This window comes from Moschus berezovskii, chromosome 16 (assembly GCF_049115385.1).
Source record: "Moschus berezovskii isolate FMDL1 chromosome 16, NW_MosBer_1.0, whole genome shotgun sequence".
Classification (NCBI taxonomy): Eukaryota; Metazoa; Chordata; class Mammalia; order Artiodactyla; family Moschidae; genus Moschus; species Moschus berezovskii.
In genome coordinates, this window is record NC_142475.1 from 15,243,385 (window position 1) to 15,268,466 (window position 25,082).

The following is a 25,082-nucleotide window of genomic DNA, read 5'->3' on the forward strand; positions in this document are numbered from 1 at the left end:
ACCTCTGAATACGTGGCTCACGACTGAGCGACTGAACTGAACTGAACAATGAAATGGGAAGTATGCGTAAAGTATGCCGTGTACTGAAAAACAGTGGTTGTCTTGAGGAAAAACACCAGTGCAACTGAGTTGCAGGCTGGACTAGCCACTTACTTCTTGTTGCTCCATTTTTACCTGAGAGAACAAGTAGTAGACAGGCCATGGTTATTTAGACTTGGGTATTTGTAGACTTTTCTCAAAAATAGTCAGGATACTTCAAGGAAAACAACTGATACTGTTGTTGAACAGTGCTTTGTTTCCAAGTGAAATTAGAAATTTGGAAAATGTCTACCGCCATGAGCTTGACAACATCCCAGTACTTAATGAATTTATGATGAGATCAGTGGTGATGTTAACAATTTTTTTTTAAATATTGTGTATAATGGAATGCTTTTTAACCTTTTGAGAGATGTATATGCTCTGCTTAGTATAACTATGTTCTAAAATTAGACAAGTATAAAAGATTCATTTAAGTGCAAGATCAGTGGATTTTAATGTAGTATAGAAAGCTTATTGACGAAGTTTCAACTTCAACATTGCAACGGTTTTTAAGAAGTTACATTTGACAAGTTTTGATGTAATATTTTTTCCTTCTATTTAAACTCCTTCATGACTTCTCATTGTTCTTGTTCTACAATCTTGAACATAATCAAAGGCACTGTAGCTCAAGTCTTTTCCTACTTATCTTCTCTAAGCTCCAGACACATTGGTTTTCATTCTTTTTTGTTAAACAGCTTTATTCTGATACGACTTACCTCTTTCGTGTGTACAGTTTTAGTGTATTTAGAGTTGTACAGCTGTGACCACAATCTAATCTTTAAACATTTTCTTCTTCCCAAGAAGAAAACGTGCGCTCCCTGTTTTCCCTGTCCTCCCATTGCAACTACTAATCTTTGGTGTACTATCAAGAATATCACAATTACACAACATTGTAAAGCAGTTATACTTAATTGCTTTACAATAGCACTATTCTCTGGAAAACTACTGAAAAACTACTCCTTCCAGTTACATATCTGCATGTACATAGCCATATTTTTTATATGCTTCAATCAAACAACGTATGAAAGTAAATTAACACAAAAACATATATGCAAATCCAGGGTTTGTTTTTTTTTAATGGAGCCAGATGCAAAAGATATTTGCACAATGTAAAACATGACATTCTTTTCACTAAAATGTTTGTTTTGGAAAATAAGTTGTTTATATAGGTACAATTATACAATATATAGTTTATTATACTTTGAAATAGGGTAATTCATATCTAAACAAATTCTTAGTTTAAATTTATAATGGTAGGTATCAATGGATACAACCCACACAAAGAAAGGCTCTTCAATATTCTCAACACATTTTAAGACTATAAAAGATTATCCTATGACCAAGACGTGTGAGGAGTAATTAGTGTTTAGAAGACCAAAGACAAAATTATTCTGAGGCAGCATAGATTTTATACAGGCATAAACTGTAGCAGCTCTTAGCAAAATAGAGAAAAACCTACATGCCCAGGGAACTTACATACGTTTGTTTTATCTTCCATAATGCATCTTAGAAACTGTAGTTTCAAACCAGGGATTGTCAAACTAAGACCAACTGGTCATATCAGGCTCTCTGCCTATTGTTGAAAGTTTTATTGGCACACAGACAGACCTAGTCATTTATATATTGTCTGTAGCTGCTTTTGCAATACAGCAGCAAAGTTGAGTGAGTGCAAAAGAGGTCTTATAGTTTGCAAAGCCTGTCTGGTCTCTTTTTTTTTTCCCCGAACCCCTTTTTTAAACTCTTAATATAGTCTTTTGGGTTAATTAAAATGTCTCTTTATCTGGAGTGCTTTAATATCATCTGATTCTCTAGGTCTTGGACTCTTTGACCTTCCAGGCTCCCTTGTACCACAGTCTATAGCTTTGTGATTTGGGTTCCACCCAAGGAATTAATTTTCAAGGCCTTCTTTAGGGTTAACCAAGAGAACCCTCATTTCTGCCTTTAGACTTTTCAGTCTGAATGCCTAACAGATTGTGGAACTGAGACTAGAACCAGGACTGCTGCATTAGCACGTTGTTTTTCCATGATGCTGTGGATCTGTCTGGCAGGAAGTGGTAAGGGGTTCAAAAGTGAAACAGTGAACTTGTTTTTTAAAGTGCTTAGATTGAAGCAAGAATGGATCGCCCAAGTGGAATTAGTTTAGGCTATTGTGCAGGATGAATCACAAGCTGGAATCAAGATTGCCAGGAGAAATATCAGTAACGTCAGATATGCAGATGACACCACCATTATGGCAGAAAGTGAAGAGGAACTAAAGAGCCTCTTAATAAAGGTGAAACCGGAGAGTGAAAAAGCTGGCTTAAAACTCGACATTCAGAAAACTAAGATCATGGCATCTGGTACCATCACTTCATGGCAAATAGATGGGGAAACAGTGACAGACTTTATTTTCTTGGGCTCCAAGATCACTGCGGACAGTGACTGAATCGCTTGCTCCTTGGAAGAAAAGCAGTGACAAACCGAGACAACATATTAAAAAGCCAGAGGCATTACTTTGCCAACAAAGGTCTGTATAATCAAAGCTTTGGTTTTTCCAGTATTCGTGTACAGATGTGAGAGCTGCACAATAAAAAGGCTGGTTGCTGAAGAATTGATGCTTTCAGACTGTGGTGCTGGAGAAGACTCCTGAAAGTCCCTTGGACTGCAGGAAGATCAAACCAGTCAATCCTGAAGGAGATCAGTCCTGAATATTCATGGAAGGACTGATGATGAAGCTGAAGCTCTAAAACTTTGGCCACCTGATGCAAAGAGTCAAGTCATTGGAAAAGACTCTGATGCTGGAGAACATGGAAGTGTCAGAAGGAGAAAGGGGTGACAGAGGACTAGATGGGTGGACGGCATCACTTACTCAATGGACATGAGTTTAAGCAAACTCCGAGATATAGTGAAGGACAGGGAAGCCTGGTGTACTGCAGTCCATGGCGTCACAAAGAGTTGGACAACTGAAAGACTGAACAACAACAAAAAATTGGAAATGTGAAAACCAAATCTGGGAAAGAGTTAAGGGCTCCATAAAAGAAGTTCTTAAGAAAGGTTTCTTATAAATTTTTAAGGTTATAATTTGATAACCATGCTGCTTATTCAGTGTACCATAACTTATGAGCTAACGCCAAATTTTAATGGCTTGGTTGGTGAATCAAGTATACAAATAGCGCAGATTTTATTTGAGGGGGTAGTGAAGGTTGGGTAAATAGGGCTATATGTAATTCAGTCTAGTTTTAGGCCCTTTCATTAATAAACCGAACATTAATGGAACACTTCTGTGTGCAAAATACAGCATTGTAGGCTCTAGCAATATAATGGGATAAAAGGGTTGATAAAAGAGTCACTGTCCTCATGAAGTTTAATGGGGAAAACAACTAGAAGCAAGTATAAATGCTGTGAAAGAAAATAACCAGGATGAGAAGAGTTAAAGTGCAAGTTGTGTGCACTTCCCGACACCTGCAGCTCTACTCTTACATTAAAAGTATCAGGATAGTAGTGAATGGGGTGATCCTGAATCTAGTTTAAATAACACCTACTCCCCAAAATGGGGGAAATCAGTTGCCAGCCTCTCTACTTTTAAAAAGATTTGACATTTTTCATAATCTCATCTTGATTTTGTGTCATCAAGTTACTAAGTTAGATTAAGAAATGCTAGTTTAGATAGAGTAGAGAAATGGAATTCATCTGCCTTTGGGCCTTTCATTTCATCCTTTGCTGTTTAACCAGGTGCAGCTCGCCTGTATGTTTGAGACAAGTGAGGAAAATAGTGACAAAACGTTGAGCAGTATAAAATTAGGGACTTGCCATATTTGTTTAGGTAGAAAGTAGATGAAATTGATCCTGAAGCAGTGGTTTTCAGACTTTTGAAGTGGCAGTCGCTGAAACTTTCAAAATAAATTTCGCATTAAAACTTTTAACTTTGTCAAGTACATGTCTTTTTTTTTTTTTTTTTGGCCTCGCCTCGTGGCATGCAGGATCTTAGTTCCCTGCTGCTGCTGCTGCTAAGTCACTTCAGTCGTGTCCGACTCTGTGCGACCCCATAGACGGCAACTATACGCCAATAAAAATTAATTTTTATTGGCGTATATTTGCTTTGCAATGTTGTGTTAGTTTCTGCTGTATAGCAGAGTGAATCAGTTATATGTATACATGCATCCACTCTTTTTTGATTTCCTTCCCGTTTAGGTCACCACAAATAGTTGAGCAGGGTTCCCTGTGCTGAACAGTAGGTTCTCATTAGTTAATCGTAGTGCATGTGTGTCAGTCCGTTTCCCAGTTTGTCCCACTCCCCCCACCTTGGTAACCATGTTTGTTCTCTACGTCTGTGACTATTTCTGTTCTCCCAATAAGTTCATCTCTGCCATTTTTCTAGGTTCCACATTGTACAAGTACAGTTTTAAAACCACTGTCACTATTGCAAAAAAGAAATTTTGATACAATGAAGCAGAACAAAAATCTCAAGAAACAGTTTTTGCCATGAGTTAATGAAAAACCTCATGTACCAGCCGTTAATTGGGAGACCAAAACTAGTATCCATTTCTAGCCTTTAGAAAATACTCCGAATTCCCCTTTTTTGTGCTGTATTTACTTTATCACTCCTAACGTTGCCAGCTGAGACTTTAGATCATTATAGAGCTGTAAATATTAAGTCAATTTCCCCAAATTTAGAGGATAAATTGAATAAGGGTTACATTCAGAACCTGGGTACTTACCTTGTGTGTAAATAGCTAATTGCAAAATAAAATATCATTTCACTTAAAATTTGTTTAGTATTCTTATGATAGTTTTGGTGCAATACAAATATTAGATTATACTCCCTAAGTTAATCTTTTTAGCATTAACTGGGCACTGTTCTGCCTTTCTTTATACTTTGCGGTTCTTTAAAACAGCAATATCTGTTAAGAGAGCAGTTAGCCATTTAAGTAAATTTGCTTTTGCTGTCAGGGTATATACCTTTTGCCCCTCTGATAAATAATAGCATTTATTTGGGTATTGTCTAATATTAGCAATGTCTGTGTTAAGACTGAAAGATGAGCTTAGTTATGGAAGTGTTTCTGTGTGATTCCTAGCTCATATTTAAGTTCTGTGAATTTGAGAGCAAATTATGCATCATCTTAGAACTACTTTAGCATGTGCTTTTAAAGACTGAGCTCTCCAAAAGTATCCACTGGGATGAAGGAAGAAAATATTAGGCTTTCTATTTATACTTTTTTTTTTAATTAAGCTTTGCTACATGTTTTATATATGGCTAGTCATTCACACCTTTATTCAGAATATTAAAAGTTATTAATTAATTAGGGGACAGGAAAGTGGCAGGGATAAAGCAGATGAGGTAAAACTTGAGCTGAGTTAAGAAAAAATAGTGAACATCATTTTAGGATTTGGCCATCAGTGGGGGAGGAGGATCCATGGTAAAGAGTACAAAGAAAATCACCCTAAAGAGAAAATTCATGGTCAGTAGAGTTTGGGCAAAGAGAGGAGTATTAGAGATGACAGATCTGTTGGAACCGAATGATGACATGTATGTGAATAAGAGAGTACAAAGTCGAGATTAATTTGTGGAAGGCTGTATATGTCATATAAGGAGGGTAGACTTTATAGATGGTAGAAAATGGTACAGATTTGGTAATCTGAATATAAATTAATTGGACTGGTATAAATAATGTTGGGAAGTGAGCAGTGGCAAGGAAGCCCTTGAAGATAAGGGTTTCTCCTAAAAAAAAAAATGAGTTTCTCCTAATGTCTCATTTACATGTCTGTTTTTCATATTAGTTTATTATAGTACAGTTTCCACTAGTAGAAAGTTTTATTTAGCTGTATGTATTGAGCTCTTGAAACAATGTCTGACACATGGTAGGTATTTAATAAATCTTGATTTGTGTGAATACCATTCAAGAGAAGCTACTTTAATAATTCACCCAGCTCAACGGTGAAGCTTACAACAATGTTGGGGGAGGGGGAACTATGGGTAACAGGCAGAACTTAATATTCTCAGTTTTCCTTCACCTGTTAGCTGTAGTGGAGCTGATCAGAAGTAAAAGATTCACCTTACTAGGATGGCTGAGTCAATTTGTGAACCTATGACTCTAAAGCATTTTATATGTTATTAAGTCTCATCTGAGTGAGAGGTTACTTTTAAAGTGAGGTTAGTTTTAAAAGTAATAGTGAAATCGAACAAGATGGAAGCCCAAGTCAAGATAATTTTCCTTGCTTTTCTGCAGACCTTGTTTTAATGATGAATCATAGTATATTTCAATGTGAATACAATTTCTGTCCTTTTTGAATAACTTCCCTTTTTGAGGGCTTCCCTGGTGGCTCAGCTGGTAAAGAATCCACCTGCAATGCGGGAGACCTGGGTTCGATCCCTGGGTTAGGAAGGTTAAAGTTTATGTATAGTGCTTTGTAGTTAGCAGTCTGCTTTCACATCCTATTTAATCTTTAAAAGAACCTTATGTGAAGTTAGTAGATTTTGTCCCATATGACCATTGAGGAAAGGGGTTTAGAGTGATTCAGCCTCAAATCACATAGCTAATATTTGATTGAATTTTTATTTGGCATTAAATGTAGAGAGGTAGAAAGGAAAGATTTGTGAGGGCAGGCTCTGGAGTCAGAACTGGATTTTAGTCTCAGTTTCAGAACTCAATAACCCTATATCTTATGCAATTTATATAATCTCTCTATGGCCTCAGTTTCTTTATCCACAGGTTGGGGTACTTACCTTAGTTTTTGTAGGTATACACTGTCCAATATGGTAGCCATTTGCCACATATGGCTATTTATACTATCTTACTAATTTGTTGTCAGTTGCTAAGTCATGTCTGACTGTTTTGTGATGACATGAACTTTAGCCTGCCAGGCTCCTCTGTCCATGAGATTCCCCAGGCAAGAATGCTGGCATGGGTTGCCATTCCTTCTCCAGGGGATCTTCCCAACCCAGGGATCTAACCTGCATCTCTTACATTGGCAGGTGGATTCTATTCTGCTAAACCACCAGGGAAGCCCATCTTAACAGTTTTTAATATTGATTACATTTTGAAATGATATTGTTTTGGATAGTGTGTTGGATGAAATATAAAAATTAGTGTTACATATTTTAACTTTTTAATATATGCTAAAAATTTTAAATCATGTTTGTGGTTTGTATGGTTCTGTTGGACAGTACTCCGCTAGACCAAGAGGTAGCAAACTCTGGGCCACCCCACCCCCACCCCCGCCAACAAATTCAGCCAGATATGCCTATTTTTATAAATAGAACTTACTAGAACACAGCCACACCCATTTTATTCTGTGTAGTATGTGACTGCCTTTCATGCTACAGCAGCAGGGTTATTTGGTTGCTACATATATAACCATACGGCCTGCAAGGCCTAAAATATTTACAGTGTGATCCTTTATAGAAAATGTTTGCTGGAAATTCCCTGTCAGTCCAGTGAATAAGACTGCACTTTTACTGCTGAGGGCAAGGGTTCAATTCCTGGCTGGAGAACTAAGATCCCACAAGCCATGCAGCCAGAGCAAAAAGAAAACCGTTGCTGACCTTTGCTCTAGATTGTCATTGATAGATACTTCCTGTGTTTTATCTTTGCTTAAGAGTGAATGAGAGAGACAGAAAGTAGATCAGTGGTAGGTCAGTGGACCAGAGGGGAAAAGATGGTGGGGAGTGAGTGTTAATGGATGCCAGGTTTCTTTTTGGGGACAGTGACAATGTTCTGGAGTTAGATAGCAGTGATAGTTGTGCAAATTCGAAGATACCAGAAACCACTGAGTTATGCACTTGAAAAGATGGTATCTCAAATTTTTTTTCTTTAAGTGGATATGAGCCTGGTTTGGTAGATGTAATAAAGCAGTACATTAAAACATGTTCATGATAATGGAAGCATGTAAAGAAACATGCAAATCAACTGTGGAGAATATAAGAAAAAATTGTAATTGTTTTTTATATATTCTGATGTCACTTGAAATTATTTGTCAATAGTTTCTTAATAAGAGAAGCAATTAGCTGTCATTTATTGCCTACTCAAACTGTCATTTACTGCTTACCCTATTCTTTTTCATTGTAAACTTCATAGTGTACAATAGTACATACATAGCCAATCTCAGTAAATAAACAAGTATAAATTAACAAGTATAAATAAAATCTGTATTTTATGAATGGTAGTTCTCTTCTGGAAACACTTACCATGGCTTTGTGAAATTTTTAGCAAGCTTTTGAAAGGAGAAAATATTAGCAGAAGGGAATTGAAAGGCCATTCTAAAAATGTCCGTATCTTGTATGCAGGTAGGTGTTTTTTCTTGAATGAATTACTATACATGTACCATATTCAAATCTTAGATATTTTCACACTGCTTTGAAACTGACCAAATATGAGCTGCTTTGTGCAATTGACTCATTAATCTGTTATACGTAGAATATGTCAGCAATCTGTTTTTTGAAATCAAAAAACCAGTAATCAGTACATCATTTTCTTTCTGACCACTCACAGTAGCCTTTTATTTTATTGTGCTGAAAAAACACCATGGTACAGTACCTTATTTATGATTTAGGGTAGGATAACATGATGTCTAAGAGCACAGACTTTGGAGCCAGATAGACCTATTTCCTAATCCATTAACTTCATATGACCCAGAACAGCCTGTTTAATATTGAACATCTCTAAATCTTTGTTTTCTCATCTCTAAAATGGGAATAGTATTGTCGCCAGTGATTGTTTTTTTTAAGGAATAAAGAATTAAGTGTAAAGTACTTAGCATATAGTAACAACTGAATAAATGATAATCTCATACTATTATTGCCATTTAATATGTTAAGTTTTTTAATCAAACATTAAGTTTTTTTGGTTGTCAGCATCATACATTTCATTATGTATTTTATTGACTTCTACCTTTTCAAAAACATAATGAAATATTAAGTAACATTCTATTTTATTTTCAGTCAAAGAAAAATAAGAAGAAATCGAAGTCAGATGCTAAAGCAGTGCAAAACAGTTCACGCCATGATGGAAAGGAAGTTGATGAAGGTACTTGAGCAAGTGAAAGGACTGTAGAAAAGTTTTTAATTTTTTTTTTTTAACCAAGGTGCATTTTATAAAAGCCGTGTTTGTTTTGCTTAATCTTTTATCTAGCTCTTTTGTTCAGTAACTCTAGATTTTAATGTACACATCAGTGACATTATTAGGAGACACTTTTTCTCCTAAATTTATTTAAGGATCTAATAGTTATGTCCTTAAAGGGAACTGCCTTGAAATTTAAGGTCTAGCTCAATATCTTGAGCTGGAGCAATTTAAAAACCATTCATTTTGTCTTTGTTTCCTAGAAGTGTGGCTTGGGTTTTTCCCATTGTTCTTAAATATACCATCCCTAGAAGACTGTGCAAAATTTTTAAGTAAGACATTTATTGTCCTCACCTAATAAACCCATAGTATATATAACACTCCCCTACTAGTTCTACCCAGCAAGATAAAAAATGATACAAGATAACTTATATCAATTTTTTTCTAAACCATAGATGACAGATCTGATCAAAATTATCAGAATAAATAATGGCAATTAGCTGCCTGAAACAGCACAATTAGAATAAATTCATAGGATAAATGAATGTAATCAGCACTCTTGGTTTTTATTTCAATATCTCAATTTATCATGATATTTCAGGTGCCCCACCCTATTTTCCCCAAAAAGTTACCTTTTTGTCTTCCCCCTACTGAATAACATTTTTTTTTCTGGGGCTATGTCAGGAGCCTGGGAAACTAAAATTAGTCACAGAGAGAAGCGACAGCAGCGTAAACGTGATAAGGTGCAGTCTGATTCTGGTTCATTGGATTCAACTATCCCTGGGATAGAAAATACCATCACAGTTACCACCGAGCAAGTTACAACTGCGTCATTTCCTGTTGGTTCCAAGAAGAATAAAGGTATATTAGTGGAACATAAGAGTGATACATCAAATCCAATTCCTTTTAATAAGATGTACAAAATATCATTATATCAAAATCTGGCTATTTTGAACTGCTTACCTCATTGTGCTGATATACCCTTCTTCGTGAGAGCATTGTGGACCACGTATTGGTTTACCTGATACCAGCAGTGTTACTTGTTCCATACTGCCTAATGAATGACCTAAAGTTGCCTTTCTGCCTTGAGTCACATGAGAAAATGATTGCTGCTCTTTTCTCAAGTGTATTGCTTTGACCATGTCTCTTTGACCCATTTCTTACAGTGGACATTCATTAAATGAAATGACTTGTCAACATTCTGCATGTTGGGTGCTTTCATTCCAAGATGAAACAAGCATGTTCTGGATAGCGTGGGTTCTATCTGAATTTCTTATCACCTCAACTCTTTGAGAATGCTGTAGATGTTTGATAAAGCTAGACCTGAACTGCAAACATTATTGAGCTAATGCTCTTCCCAAGTTTTCAGATGTTCAAACTATCCAATACTGATGGCCTCTCAGTAATTCTTACATTGTTATCATTTTTACCCTGGAGACATCAGTCTACAGAGTGATGCTGTTCATCTTGCTTTGTTCAAAGCACTGACTTTTCTGCCTTTACCTTTTCATTAATTGCCAGCACTTCCCACTTGTCTTCACACCTATGTCTTAGCCATGATAGCTTTTACTTTTTACTTCATGGTTTGGTGGAATTTATTGCTGTGGTGCAGCATTGATTTCTGCTTATCCGTTTTCGCTGTCACCTGAGAGCCCTGCTACAGTGTTTGTGTTGGTGACCCTTTTTCACTGTTTCGTGCATGCCTTCCTTGCTAGCACAGTCCTGTGTCATGCTGATTTTTTGATACATTGTGATCATTATGCTTTCTAGTGTCAGAGAAATATCAGTAGTGTCTTCGTTATAACATGTGGTCTCACCTCTTGCCATATTTCCTAAATCCTGGTCCAGATATTGGCAAAATTGTTAAGTTGACGTGTTTGCTTCCAGGATTGTTGAAAGGCAGCTAGCTGGTATTGTTGAGAGGTGGCAAAGTTGAATCCAATTACAGAGCCCAGTTCTCCAATTCCTCCTTTAAAGAATCGTGATAACCATTGTAGAACAGGAGACTCAATATCTACTTGGGCAATTTGCCAGGTCCTTTATTCGCATTTTAGTTGACTAAGAATATGGTAACTAGAGAACTCAATTCCTAAGAACATGTGAGATATATTGTGAGTAAACCTCTTTTCCAGTATAAGACTTTAGTACTTCAAGGAACAATTTATTATAAATAATTAGTAAAAAATTAATTTGTATGTTACTCCTAATTTTAATGTGCATAATAGCCTATTTAGTATTAAATAAATTTTATTTTTATTTCAACCAGGTGATTCTCATCTAAATGTTCAAGTTAGCAACTTTAAGTCTGGAAAAGGAGATTCTACACTTCAGGGTGAGAGAAATTACATGTAACTTAAATTGAAAGCCCATCAAAGTATTAGTAGAAACATATATATATATATATCTTTCCTCACATGAATGACACCAAAAGGAAAAAAATAGTCTTAGAAATGATTTTAATTACTAAAGTAACATAATCATAGTTCAGAGATTTTGGAAAATAGATAAACAGAAAAGTCACTCCCACTTCTAACAGTCTTTGGTATATTCTCATTGTTCATCCCCCTCTCCCTTGTATGAAAAAACATTCTTTTAATAATAGTTTATACGCAATTTTGATTCTTGCTTGCATTGTTTAAGCCAGTAGAGAAAAAGATTTCTTTTTTCCCGTGGACTTGGGTTTTAGGGATAAAAGACTTTATTCCTGTTTATTAAATATTCCTGAACAATATAAAATCTTTCATAATAAATGAACTGTAGTATAGTACTACACTTCACTGTAGGACAGTGAAGTACAGTACTTCACAAATAGAAAATATATTTTATTTACTGATTTATGATAAAGATTGAATTATGTAGAGAGTGGTATCTACCTAAATACTGAAGTGTTTGTAGTAAAACAAAAATTCAGAAATGAAGAAGCAACTTCTTATTTCAGACTTGTTCTTAACACTTTCAGCTTCCTTCGTTCTCAATCCTGGCTACACATTACAGCCATCTAGGAACCTTAGAAAACAACACATGTATATAAAAAGAAACATGTACTTATATAAACACACCTATGTATATGTGTGTGTGTTTATACACAGACACATGCATTACACATACATATGGATAGTGAAGTTAGTGAAGTTGCTCAGTCATGTTTGACTCTTTGTGACCCCATGAACTGTAGCCCACCAGGCTCCTCCATCCATAGAATTTTCAAGACAAGAGAACTGGAGTGGGTTGCCATTTCCTGCATGTAAATGTGTACACACAAACATACTGATGTCGGGGCTCTACCCCTAGTAATTTCGATTTTGGTTGATTTGGGCTGAGGTTCTAATGTCTTCAGTTCAGTCGCTCAGTAGTATCTGACTCTTTGTGACCCCATGGACTGCAGCATGCCAGGCTTCCCTGTCCATCACCAACTTCCAGAGCTTACTGAAATTCAAACTCCAGTGTCTACATCTAAGACATTTTTCATTTGATTTTAATGTGTAGCCAGGTTTTAGAATCACTGCCTTAGACATAATATATATGGATAAACATTTAAGGAAAGAGCTTGTAACTAAGGAGAAGCCTTTGTGTTTTAGTGGGTGAGTATTCTGAGCATACCAGAATATTTGTTTTCATGTTTGCTTTGTTGTACTTTTGAGTAGGTCAGTCTGCTTTTGAAAACATTACTACTGTGTGAATATTTATATATAAGCTCAAACCTACTTGTATTTTTTGAAAGTCATCAATAGTGGTCATGTCACTTTTCAGATCCTTCATTTTATCTTTAAAGCTTGATCTGTTTAGAGGACAGTAGGGGGAAATTGAGTGACAAATGTAAGCCAAGCAGTAATGGAAATTTGAAAATATCCCAGTTTTAACAAGGAGTCATGTATTCATTTTTAATCTTTGTTTCCTCTTCTTTAAGTTTCTCCAGGATTGAATGAAAACCTCACTGTAAATGGAGGAGGCTGGAATGAAAAGTCTATGAAACTCTCCTCACAGATCAGTGCAGGTGAGGAGAAGTGGAACTCTGTTTCACCTGCTTCTGCAGGCAAGAGGAAAACCGAGCCATCTGCTTGGGGTCAAGACACTGGAGATGCTAATGCAAATGGAAAAGACTGGGGAAGGAGTTGGAATGACCGATCAATATTTTCTGGCATTGGTAAGAGCTGTTAGAAAATTTAAAGCTAGTTTAAAATGTTTATCTAGTACATTTAAAATTTTCCAAGAATGAAAAACAGATCCATTGGTAGAAAAATTAGTCAAGCTATACAGAAAGAAAATGATTAACTCATCTCAGATCCTTCACATGGAGCAAACAGGGAACTAAATAAGTGAATAATAGCATTTATTATTTACTGTTAATGCTTTCATGTGCTTTTGTCACATTTGATTATCAGTGTAGCTAGCTAGTATAATTGTGTATTTTTAGTTTTATAATAAGTGTAATGTGTGAGCAGACTTCTTGATTAATTTCAACAGTACTACTGTTGAGTTTAAATAAAAGTAATAAATGGAGGTCCAGTTTCTAGCATCAATTTTATATACTGTTTTACAGTCTACAGAATGACTGTTGGTAATTAATTTTACCCATGGATTCTAAAGATAAAGACTTAGTGAGAGCCTTAATTCTGTTGAGAGCCTTCAAGTTAAAAGCAACTTAATTTCAGGTTGTGTGTGTGATAGAAAAGGGATGCATATTTAATATGGAAAACTGCAAAACAGAGAAGGAAAAACCTACTCTTAATCATATCACCCAGTGACAGCCTTTCCTTATGGTCTTTTTTTTTTTTTCCTGTGTACAGTTTCAGTATTTTCTTTTTTTTCCCCCCATAATCCAAATCACATGTGCATTTTTGTTTTCCTCCTCCCTCAATATTGTACCTCAGACATTTTCTTTACTTTCTGTATTTCATTTAATGATCCTATAATACATTGTGTAAGCATAGCATAGACTATCACTGTTCCCACATTATCAGAGAAATAACTTCTCTTTTTTTAAAAGAAATATAAATGATGTTGTACTGAATATATTTGTTGGGAGTTACTTCTTTAGGATAGATTCTTGAAAGTGATATTATTGGACTAAAGGAAATATGAATGTTTGCAATGCTCTACAACATGTTGTCAAAGTATTTTCTAGGAAAGTTCTAATTTATACTGTCAGCATCAGTTTAGTGTCATTTTATCATATGTATATTACCAAGGTTGAGTATTCTTTTTTTTTTTAATCTTTTCTAATTTAATAAGAAAAAGATACATAAATTATTTTGATTAACTTTTTTAAACCACTAATGGGGTTGAATATTTTTCACAACTTTCTTGATCATTTCTATTTCTTTCATAAATTGTTTATTCATGTTCTTTGCCCATTTGTGTAATGGCCTCTTGTTTTTTGTGCTTTAATTTGTAATTCCTTGTGCATTAAACATATCTTTTCTGTTATGCTCGTTGCAGGTTTATTTTAGTTTGGGGGATTGATAATTACAGAATTTTTAGTGTTTAAGTAGAAAAAACTATTTCTTCCTATGTTATTTGCTTTTCCTATCACTTCCAAGCATAGAAAAACTCATGTTGAGCAACATCCCCAAGAAACAGACCTCAGATCATTTCCTAATATTGTTTTTAAGTTTGTTCTCTCTTCCCCTGCAATTGTGTAAAAATATCAAAATTTGTTTTGTAAAAGTCCCTAAATTCCTAGCCTCATTTCAGCAGTGATAAAAGAATAACTTTCTATGGTATAAAGCATCCTTTCACACTTAATAAAAGAAATGGTCATGTTTAATCAAGTAATCTTAAGAAGAACTATGATCTTTTGAGATATTTGTAATTTACTTGTAAAAGCTATGTAGTATTATCATAATTAGGACATAAATTAGATGATAGTACTTGCTTAATGTTGCTGTGGATAAAATTAAGCATCAGATTAGACTTCCTTTATTGAAACTGAAAGGAACTGTATTAAATGAGGATTGCAGTTAGTTTCTGAGAAGAGGCAGATTTGACTGCCGTCACAGATGTATATGTTCCTTAAAATACTCATGTGTAAGTAAGAAATTGCTTTAAAAATGTTGAGAAGATATGGTATAGTGGAATGAGCATGTTCCTAGTTCAGACAGACCTATTTGGTACGAATCCCTGTTTTTCCACATACTAGCTTTTATGAAGATTAAGCTAATTATTGAACCTTTGTGAACCTCATATTTAAGTAGTTTAAAGGATTGGCTATAATGAATGTCAAGTACCAAGTTTCAGTGCCTAATCCAAGCTTCATTGTGGCACTTGATCAGGTGTGTTACCATAGTAGAGAAAACATGGACTTGGAAAGTTGGCTCTGGTTCCAGGCTGGCTCAGGTGTTTTCTGTCTGCAAGTCATTTAACTGCTCTGAAACTTTGCCTAGCAGCATTGCCCTAAGGATTAGAGGTATTTGGTTCAAGAGCCCAGTACATAACAGACATTCAATAAACAGTCGCTATTGCTGTACTGGGTGGTTCTGATTTCTCAGGGTATCTTTAAGTATTATTATCATAGTTTTAAATCTGTACGTGTCTTTCAAGTTTCATTGCAAATTGAAGGTTCCAAGTGACGTTCTTTATTTTAACAGCTGCTTGGTCTAGTGTGGATAGGGGAATGAATACCTCTGAACAGAATTCTGCTTCTTTTGCATCTCTCACACTTAACTCTGCTGTTTCTGGTATGTGAAAACAGTCTTTCATTTAGTTAACAAAAATTTTTCTGTTTAATTTTAACACTTGTTCTTTGAAAAAATAATCAAAGTCAAGTACTGCTAGCCACATAAATTACAGATAAACAATAAGTAGCAAAGGCCTTGAAAGGGAGAGCAAAAGACCTAAACTCTTACCTGCTGGTGGCTTAGTTCCATTTGTTGTATAGGTAGGAAGATTCTGTGGCCTAACATCACTGAAAGCATATTGGCACACATGCAGATGAATGCAAATACTATTAGAAGGCCTTCCTTCAAAGTCGTGACACTTCTGTTACTAGTTTATTCCATTATTACTAACCAAACTACCATCAATCCAGCATTATTTACATAGATATGCCATTTATCAATAATAATTCATGGACCCAGTGTGCTGATCATGTAGTTCCACAGCATCTGGAGTCACTAGTCTGGAAGAGAGGTCAACAAACTTTTTCTATAAAGGGCCCAATAATAAATATTTTAGGCTATGTGGGCTGTTCTGCCTTTGTAGCAGGGAAGCAGCAGCCAGAGGCAGTGCATAAACCAGATGAGTGTGTCTGGGTGAAGTTTTGTTCTCTTGACTTTCTTTCAACCATTTAAAAATATAAAGACTGTTCTTGGCTCCTGGGCCCGTACCAAAAGGCGGGTGGCTAGATTTGGTTTATGAGTTGTGATTTGCCAACCCCTGGTCTTAGAGGCTACATTGTAGTTCCAGAGGTACAAGTTAATTTCTTTGTTCATTTGGTGACTTTGTACAACACAGATGCTATTCTCTCCATATATTCAGAGAAAGCTGCTAAAGAAATAGCAACAGTGTTACTATAGTCTTTCTAAGCAACTAATGTGCTAATTGTATATGAATTTTATAGGGTTGCTCTACTTGTTTATTTTTAAAATATGTAACCATTTTGAGTTTATGTCAAGCATGTTACTGGTAAACTATTAAGCTAATCTACAACCAACTGAAAATCTGTGAGGACTTTTATGAGAGGAAGTGATTATGGCTAAGTCTCTTATACAAACATATTCTTCTTAACCCTTTCTTTATATCAGTGACTCTGAATCCAAAGTGAGTATCAGAGTCACCTAAGAAGGACTCCAAAACGCATGCAGATTCTGATGCAGAAGGTCCAGGGTATATAAATCCCTGATGGAGAACCACTGCTTTACATTTCCAGGCTAAAATGAGCTTATGGCAGTAGAGCCAAACATCTTTGAATGTGTATGCCCTGAAAACGGTGTGCAGAATTTTGTGTAAGTCCTGGACAGTAGTCTGACCACAGCTTTCAACGCTGCTTATGGGCTGTGTGACCCCCACTCACCACACCTATTCCCCACCTCCCAGAGAAATAAAGACAAAAAATGTAGGAGATAATTCTCTCTTCTCTTTAACTGCACTTGAACTTAACTTGGTCTCTAAACCGCCGGCACAACTCTCTAAATTCTCTTTGGCTTCTTTCTGCCTCACTTCTCTAAATATCATCTATTTCTTTTGTCTTTTTTCTTAGAAAGTTCTAGCAAACTCAGACATTTTCTAGTTCTCTCCTTCAGGGTTCTAAGGGTATAGGGATATTCTGAAACATCTAGGATTTTTTTTTAATGCTTTATTGCTTTTCATTAAGAAAAATAAAACTATTGACTTGAAATTTGGAGATAGCCAATTTGAAGTATATATTATAAAAGATAAAATCTAATGGATTGGTACTAGGGAAAAAATAGATTTCTGATCAGTGAATTCAATCTAGTGATTATCATACTTAATCTAAAATTACCCTCAATTCTACTTTTCTTTACCTTAACTCTTTTTCTAATGTCTGAATTTTTCCTTTTAGGAGAAATGAAAAATAATTAAATCTTCGTGTGCAAAGTATAGAACTATTGTTATGAAACATCATTAGAAATTTCCATTTTTAATTTTATTGCATTCGTTTTCATTTAAGGGTCTACTGCTGAGCCAGTTTCTCAGTCTACCACTTCTGATTATCAGTGGGATGTTAGCCGTAATCAACCCTATATCGATGATGAATGGTCTGGGTTAAGTATGTCCTTTTATCAGTTTGCTTTTTTTGTTTTCAGAATTTTCTTTTAGCACCCTGAATTCATGTTTTAATTTTAATTCTAATTTTTCACCTTTTAGGGCATAGCAATGTAACTTAATACCAAATGTATACTACTTATAAACCAATTATTAAATACCTGTAGAATTAAAAAAAGAAAACTAAATTCAGTTTTCATGATTGAGGCAATATTTAAACATGAAGTTTTCTTATAGTTTCACTATAGTTTTTATAGTTTTTAAAATTGTTTATTTTAAATAAATGCTCTTTATTTCCCTCGTTTTAATATTCTAGAGTGAATAGAATATATAAGAATAGCTTTGAATTTGTGAGGTATACAGGTTTTTATGTTGGTAGAAAACAATTTTCTTAGTCTAATTTCCAGTAGACGCATAAGAAAGTTAAAGGCAAGAGTCACAAAAAAGAGGAAGGGGAAAAGAATATGATTTTTATGTTCAGAAAGCTCATACCATCTTCATTTTAAAAAAATATTTTTCCCCCGACAACCTCAAATCTTAGAATTTCAAACCCTCTGAAGACAGGACTCTCTCTGACTTTTCTTTCTCTCAGTCCTTAGTGCAGTGCTTTATACAGGTGTTCAGTAATAATGTTGATGATAACGGCAGACGCCTGACTGTGCCAGATGCTGGTCTGAGTGGGCTAAGTCTTATGTATATTATTCGTTTGTTTAGTACCGTTCTGTTGGAGGTATTACTTTTTCCCCACACTTTGCAGATGAAGAAACTGAGACAAAGAAAGTTACCTAATTTTCCCCGGCCACACAGTTAAGTTGGAGGAGCGGGTATCAAACTGGTAGTCTGGCTCCAGAGTTCATGCTCTTAACCACATGTACAGGTTTGGTGATGATAGTGAAGGTAAGTTTGAAACATAGTCTGAAAATTAGTCTTAGACTGGTCCCTGTTAGGTTAGTTGAAGCATAATTCTTAGAGGTTGAGGGAGATGAGGTTGGAAAGGTAAATTACAAAGGACCACACTATGAAAAGCCTTGAGTGTTAGTCGCTCAGTCATGTCTAACCCGACTCTCTGTGACCCCCATAGACTGTCGCCTGCCAGCTCTTCTGCCCATAGAATTCTCCAGGCAAGAATACTGGAGTGGGCTCCTATTTCCTCCTCCAGGGAATCTTCCCCACCCAGGGATGTAGGCAGATTCTTTACCGTCTGCTGACTAAATATTAGGGAGGTAAGGGGTCAGAATACTAGTTTAGAAGGTAGATCCTAGTTCTAATCCTGACTTTAAAAAGTAGTAACTCATATGTCTTGAATTTTGTCACTTGGAATCTAGATTAACTGACCTGTAAAATAGAGCAAATAGTTTCTCATATCTATTTCCATAGAGTGTTATGAGGTTTTAATGAGATACTGAATGAACGTGAAAGTTCTTGGAAAATTATAAAGTATCAGATAGATACAAAGTATTATAAGGATGTGAAAGCAATTTTTAGAGGAAAAAAAAGCCTTACCTGTACTTTGGGAAGAATGAACAGCTATGTGCAAAATAGACTTGAAGAAGTGTTAAGAACACTTTCTTTGTTCGTTATGCTATGTTGACAGTCTTTTAAGTCCTCAGTTACCCTTTAACCACATTTTCTCTGTGAATTTTATTTTTTGTGTTAACCTTCTTTAATGTCACTAATTTTGGTACTCAGTGAATTTAGTCATTCCTTCTAAATTTATAGAATTCATGAAGTATTTGAGATTACTAATCCCACAAAGTATATATATTATTTAACAGTGTGATTTGAGTAATATATTGACCCTCTGGTTTGAGGCATAGATATCATTATCTGGCAGAAAGGCACTGAATTTACCGAAGCACTTGAATATAAAGTTAAGATGCTGGGACTTCCATGATGGTCCAGTGGTTAAGACTCCACATTCCCACTGCATGGGGCACAGGTTCGTTCCCTGGTCAGGGAACTAAGTTCCTGCCTTACAGCCAAAATAATTTTAAAAATAAATTTAAGATGCTAAAGTACAAAAGGTAACGTTTTTTAAAGGCAACTGTTAATCTGTCGATTATTTTGACCATAAAGGAACAATATCATAACCCCTATAAAAAATCAGATTTTGAATAGAATTTTGTTTTTATTGACACGTCAGAGTGAAAGAATTAACAGCCCCATGGTGAAGAGGTTAAGAGCCTGAGCTTTGAGGACAGACTACTTGAGTTTGAATCTTAGCTACTTTGTTTTTCTGTGCTTCAGTTTCATCATCTGTAAATAATATCTCTTCCCTCACAGACTTGTTGAGAGGATTAAATGACATAATACATATAAAGCCCTTAGAACACTGCCTGATAGATGATAAATATTCAGTAAGTGTTTTGGTACTATTGATTGTCTTTTAGGAGCATAGTCAACTCAGTGAGGTTAATTTGTATTGTCTGTTTAAACACTGGAGAAATGTCTTTCTGACATAATTGTTTTGTTTTATTAAAGTTAATGCTGAGTTAAGTTTTGACCAGAAACAACTGACAGCCATTTTATTACCAAAACAGAAAGGAAAACAGCTGTGAGATGCTGAAACCTAAAACATTGTTTCATAAGCAGGTTAAATGGAGAGATATTCCTTACCATTTTGAAAAGACAGCTAATACAGTTCTTTGGAAACACTTTAGCAAACTAATGGAAGAATTTTAAGAAATTAGAAATTATAATTGGAGAGAACTATGCTATGAATGAAACTATACTACACAATTTCAAGGAAACTGTCTAAGAAGTTTATTACATTAGGCCCGTGAACTGTTAAGAATTATGCATTGAGAAGTCGCCTGGTGACAATTTTTAGGCTTAGGTGATTGACCTGTTGTTTTAAAGTAGTTTATTTGGGGAATTCCGTAGTTAGAATTCTGTGCTTTTACTGCCGAGAGCCCGGGTTCAATCCCTGGTCGGGGAACTAAAATCCTACAAATGGGGCAGGGGTAGGAAGCAGTTCTGTTTGATCTCCAGTTAATTTTAAAAGGTGGTACAGTAGTTTCCACTGCAGGGGGCACAGGTTCAGTAGTTGGTTGGGGAACTAAGATCCCACATGCCACACAATGAACCTAGCTGCAAAAAATAGATAAGTATACCAACCTGAAATCAGTAAACATGGAAAAATCACCATAAAGCTTTAATAAAGCCAGTAGAGATTTATGTTTCTGTTAATGTTCTGATAGAAGTTGAAGCTTGGGCTACAGTTATTCCTCAAGCTTTATGGTTGTCGAAACCTTTTAAAAATAATAATTTTACCAAGTACTTTATTAGATTTTTATCCCTCATCACCCCTGCACCACTACCATATTTATTAAGAGTTTATGTTGTTCTTGTTTAGTCGCTAAGTTGTGTCTGACTCTTGCAACCCCATGGACCCGCCAGGTCCCTCTGTCCATGGGATTTCCCAAGCCAAGAATACTGGAGTGGATTGCCATTTCCTTCTCCAGGGGATCTTCCCGACCCAAAAGATTGAACCTGTCTCCTACGTTGGCAGGCGGATTCTTTATCACTGAGCCAACCAGGAATTCCCATTTGCTTAAACTTATTTTTTCTTGACAAAGGGTTTTTTCCTGATAAGAGGCCTAAGAGACTTGGTTTATGAACACCAGTTTTCCAAATCTAGGTTTCTCATTTGTGAGGGTTAAGCAAAATCATTGACAACTTTGGCATTCAAATCTCTTAAAGATATTGTTAATGAATGCTTGGTGTAAGGTGAGCAGTTGGTTCCAGACATCTACTAGATCCATTTTTACTTATAAAAATGATTTCTACAGTAAGACATAACCAAGTGTATCTTATTGGGAAATTTACAGGCTTGTGAGAAATAAATTAATTGTATATGCCTGATAACTTTTAAACTGGCTTTCTATTGTTAATGTCATCAATAATGTATAAAAGCAGTAGATTACCATTTATTAAGCACTTACTGCATTGTCCTGAACTGCTTTACATGTATCTTATATAATCCTTTCAACAATCCTATGAAGTTGGTACCTAGCCTGTTAAGATTAAGAAATTTGACCCAAATTACATAGTTATTAAGTAGCAGAGCAGTATTCAAATATAGGTCTGTTTGACTCTAAGACACATTAGAGTCTCAACCTCTATGCTGTTACTATGTGATACTGGCTCTGGATACCTGCTTGTAGTAGGAAATATAGAAATATAGAGAGGAACTTCCTTTTTTGTAATACATTTCACACTTGTAGTCACTTGTCCATGCTTTTCCTGTACTGGACCATAAATTCTTACGTTTTCAGTCTCTCCGCATCCTCTCCTGGTTTAGTCCCTCTTCTCCCTTTTTGCGCTTCTCATGACAGAATCTGTCACTCTGCTTAACTGTCTGTTGTACTTCATCCCTGAGTAGACTGACTGTGAGCTCCATGTGGGAAGGCCTTTTGTCATACTCATTTTTGTATCTCTGTTACCTGTCTAGCTCAAGTTCTAGTACTTAATAAGATGAAATTCCTGTAACTCCACTGTTAAGATATATCTATTATTAATGTATTCCTTAATCTCTTCCTCATATAAATTTGGGATCATAATGCACAGACAGTTTTGTCTTCCTTTTTTTTCCTATGAGCATTTTACGAGATCATTACTTATTTTTCTGAAACATAGACTTTTAAAAGTCTTCATGAAGATGTATCATAGTACCTCCCCTCTAAACAAAAATAATAGAATTCATGTGGAAAAATAAGAATAGTGAAGAAAATAAGAGAAAAGCAGGCAGATTTGTTTTTCTAGATGTTAAAATGCGTACAGAGTTACATTTTATATGCCACTATCCCAGGAATAGATGAATGGAATAGAAATGCCAGAAACAGACTGAAGTATATAAAAATTTAATATTTGGGAAAAGTAGCACTTGGCATTAATTGGGCAAAAGTCAGGGTTTGTTTTTTTGGTTTTGGGGTTTTTTTCCCCCAGTAAAGAACAATGTTAGGATGACTTGCTAACCATTTAGAAATAAAACCTAACTTCTGTTATCTTGACAGTAAGTAGTAATGGGTGTATACATGGATGTGGATGAAAGTCTAGGTTAAAATATTTTTCTTAAAAAAAAAAAAAATGTTCTTGGGAATAGGGTGATAAAAGCCCTAAAAATGACTCACATACTTGGAAAGATGTAAGTAGCATTGAATAATACAGGTTAAGTATTTTTAAAACGAGGAGAAAAGGAAGAGGTTAAATATTCTGCATGATTTGGTGAACTTGAAGAAGAATCTAATCTTGAAATAGTTCATAAGGAGGGGAAGAGTGTGATTTTGGCACTTCTATTAAAGACTCATTTTGTACCCTGGAGGGAAGAATCAGAAAACAAAAAAAAATGACTAAGTCCTTCTTATAGTTCAGTTCAGTTGCTCAGTCGTGTCCAACTCTTTGCGACCCCATGACATACACAATGAAAAGAAAGCAAATTCAGGAGACGAAATTCCTTTGATAATAAAGGAAGTAGGAAGAATGGAATAAATGGTCAATTAATAAGTTTTCTGGAGTTTCTTAGTCATAAGAAACTCATAGTCATAAAAAACCCAAAAACCAAAAAAATAAGTCCATCTAGTCCTATAATGTGCCCAGCAGAAGTTGGGGAAAGGGTTTTACCATTGTGTTATTGGGTTTTTTCCTAGCTCTTAAAATGTGATTGGGAGGAAGAAGAATAGTTTAAAATTACAGCTTAGTTCAAATAAAGAATTTGGGGTTTTGCATTTGGTTTTTGGCAGAAATGACAGATACCTGATTCACATTGTTAAATTTTAGATGGTCTGTCTTCTGCTGATCCCAGTTCTGATTGGAATGCGCCAGCAGAAGAGTGGGGGAACTGGGTAGATGAAGAAAGAGCCTCACTTTTGAAGTCCCAGGAACCAATTCCTGATGATCAAAAAGTGAGTAAAAGGATCGGTGGGTATGTTTATTTCTCTGTGCATCCAACTGTATTGGAATTATTAAGGGTTACATTCTGTATTATAAATGTATCCAGGGGTAGAGTCGCTTCAGAGAGGCATTCTAATCGTACTAGCTTCAAGCATCTTAGGGTCGCATGCCTTCTCTCTGACCGTTTCTTCTTTCCCCAGATTATTGAGGATTCTATGTGGAAGGCACTATTTTATGCTGATAAGAAAACAAACGTACAATTCCTGTCTTCTTACCACAATTATTATATCAGCCTACCAACTCATGGTGTGTTTAGATAAAAGCAGATTGGTTCTCAGTAAAAAATTAAGGAAAGCTTCATAGCAAGATCAGAGAAGGCAATGGCAAGCCACTCCAGTACTCTTGCCTAGAAAATCGCATGGACAGAGGAGCCTGGTGGGCTGCAGTCCATGGGGTCGCTACTAGTCAGACACGACTGAAGCGACTTAGCAGCAGCATCCTAGCAAGATAAGACTGACAACATTATGAAAAAGGGACCAAGGAAAGGAACATGTTTGCTGGGGAGAAAAAACACACGTGTGGAATCGACTGGTGGTGGGATCGTGGTTCATACGTCAGTCTTCCCCTTCTGGGCTTCACTCCTTAAGGAAGGGGACTGTGAAGCCGTTTGGCAGTCAGTAAGTAGACGAGTGATGCACATGGCCATGGTTTTGTGGAATTCTGTAACTAACGAGAACCTCGGACAGCCTTTAAACCAGGGATAACCTGCTCATTGCTCTGGTTAGAAAAACTAGGCTGGAGATTGCAGAAAATTGAGAAGACTGATTTTGGAGCCTATTTTGTACTATTTTGATTACATGAATCAGGGCAGGAGATAATGAACTAAGTTGATAGCTTTGAAAAAGAATGGAAGTGGTATTTACAAGAGACACTAAGCTCCTGATTGAACTTTTCTGCTGGTTAGTTTTTCTATTTAAAAAAAAGTCAAAGAGAAGATAATAGGGCCATTATTATTCAACGAAGATTAATTGCATCTGCCATGGGTCAGATATTGTGCTAGTAGAGAAACAGAATGTAATTACTGCCTTCAAGGAGCCTACATTACAGGTAGGGAGGAGAGGAAGGAGACCAGCACTCTGGAAGATAAAGGTAATGCTGTAATGTATCAGGTATTACGAAAGCACTCTGGAGTTTTAGCAGAGGCATCCCAGAGGTAAGAGCATAAGGTATAGAAAAGAGGGGTTGGAAACGAGACTGGAGAGAAGAGCAGAGGGAAGATTCTACAAGCCTTGAGTATCATGCAAAAAACCTTGGGTTTTGTCGTGTAAATAATGGGGGAATCTTAAAGTGGTT

At 35.8% G+C, this 25,082-nt stretch overlaps 1 protein-coding gene across 8 annotated transcripts in view; it reads left to right on the forward strand.

The window, feature by feature from the left end:
• The window catches only part of MTDH (metadherin), a 54,889-nt gene that overhangs the window by 20,890 nt on the left and 8,917 nt on the right, over positions 1-25,082 (forward strand). Inside the window, exons 3-9 of one of the 8 annotated variants that reach the window (XM_055431672.2) lie at positions 8,996-9,080; positions 9,798-9,974; positions 11,380-11,445; positions 13,021-13,257; positions 15,701-15,790; positions 17,743-17,841; positions 23,616-23,740. In XM_055431672.2, the coding sequence (XP_055287647.1) occupies positions 8,996-9,080; positions 9,798-9,974; positions 11,380-11,445; positions 13,021-13,257; positions 15,701-15,790; positions 17,743-17,841; positions 23,616-23,740 (879 nt within the window). The remainder of the gene's footprint in view (positions 1-8,995; positions 9,081-9,797; positions 9,975-11,379; positions 11,446-13,020; positions 13,258-15,700; positions 15,791-17,742; positions 17,842-23,615; positions 23,741-25,082) is intronic. The other 7 variants (XM_055431673.2, XM_055431674.2, XM_055431677.2 and 4 more) reach the window with 7 other exon arrangements.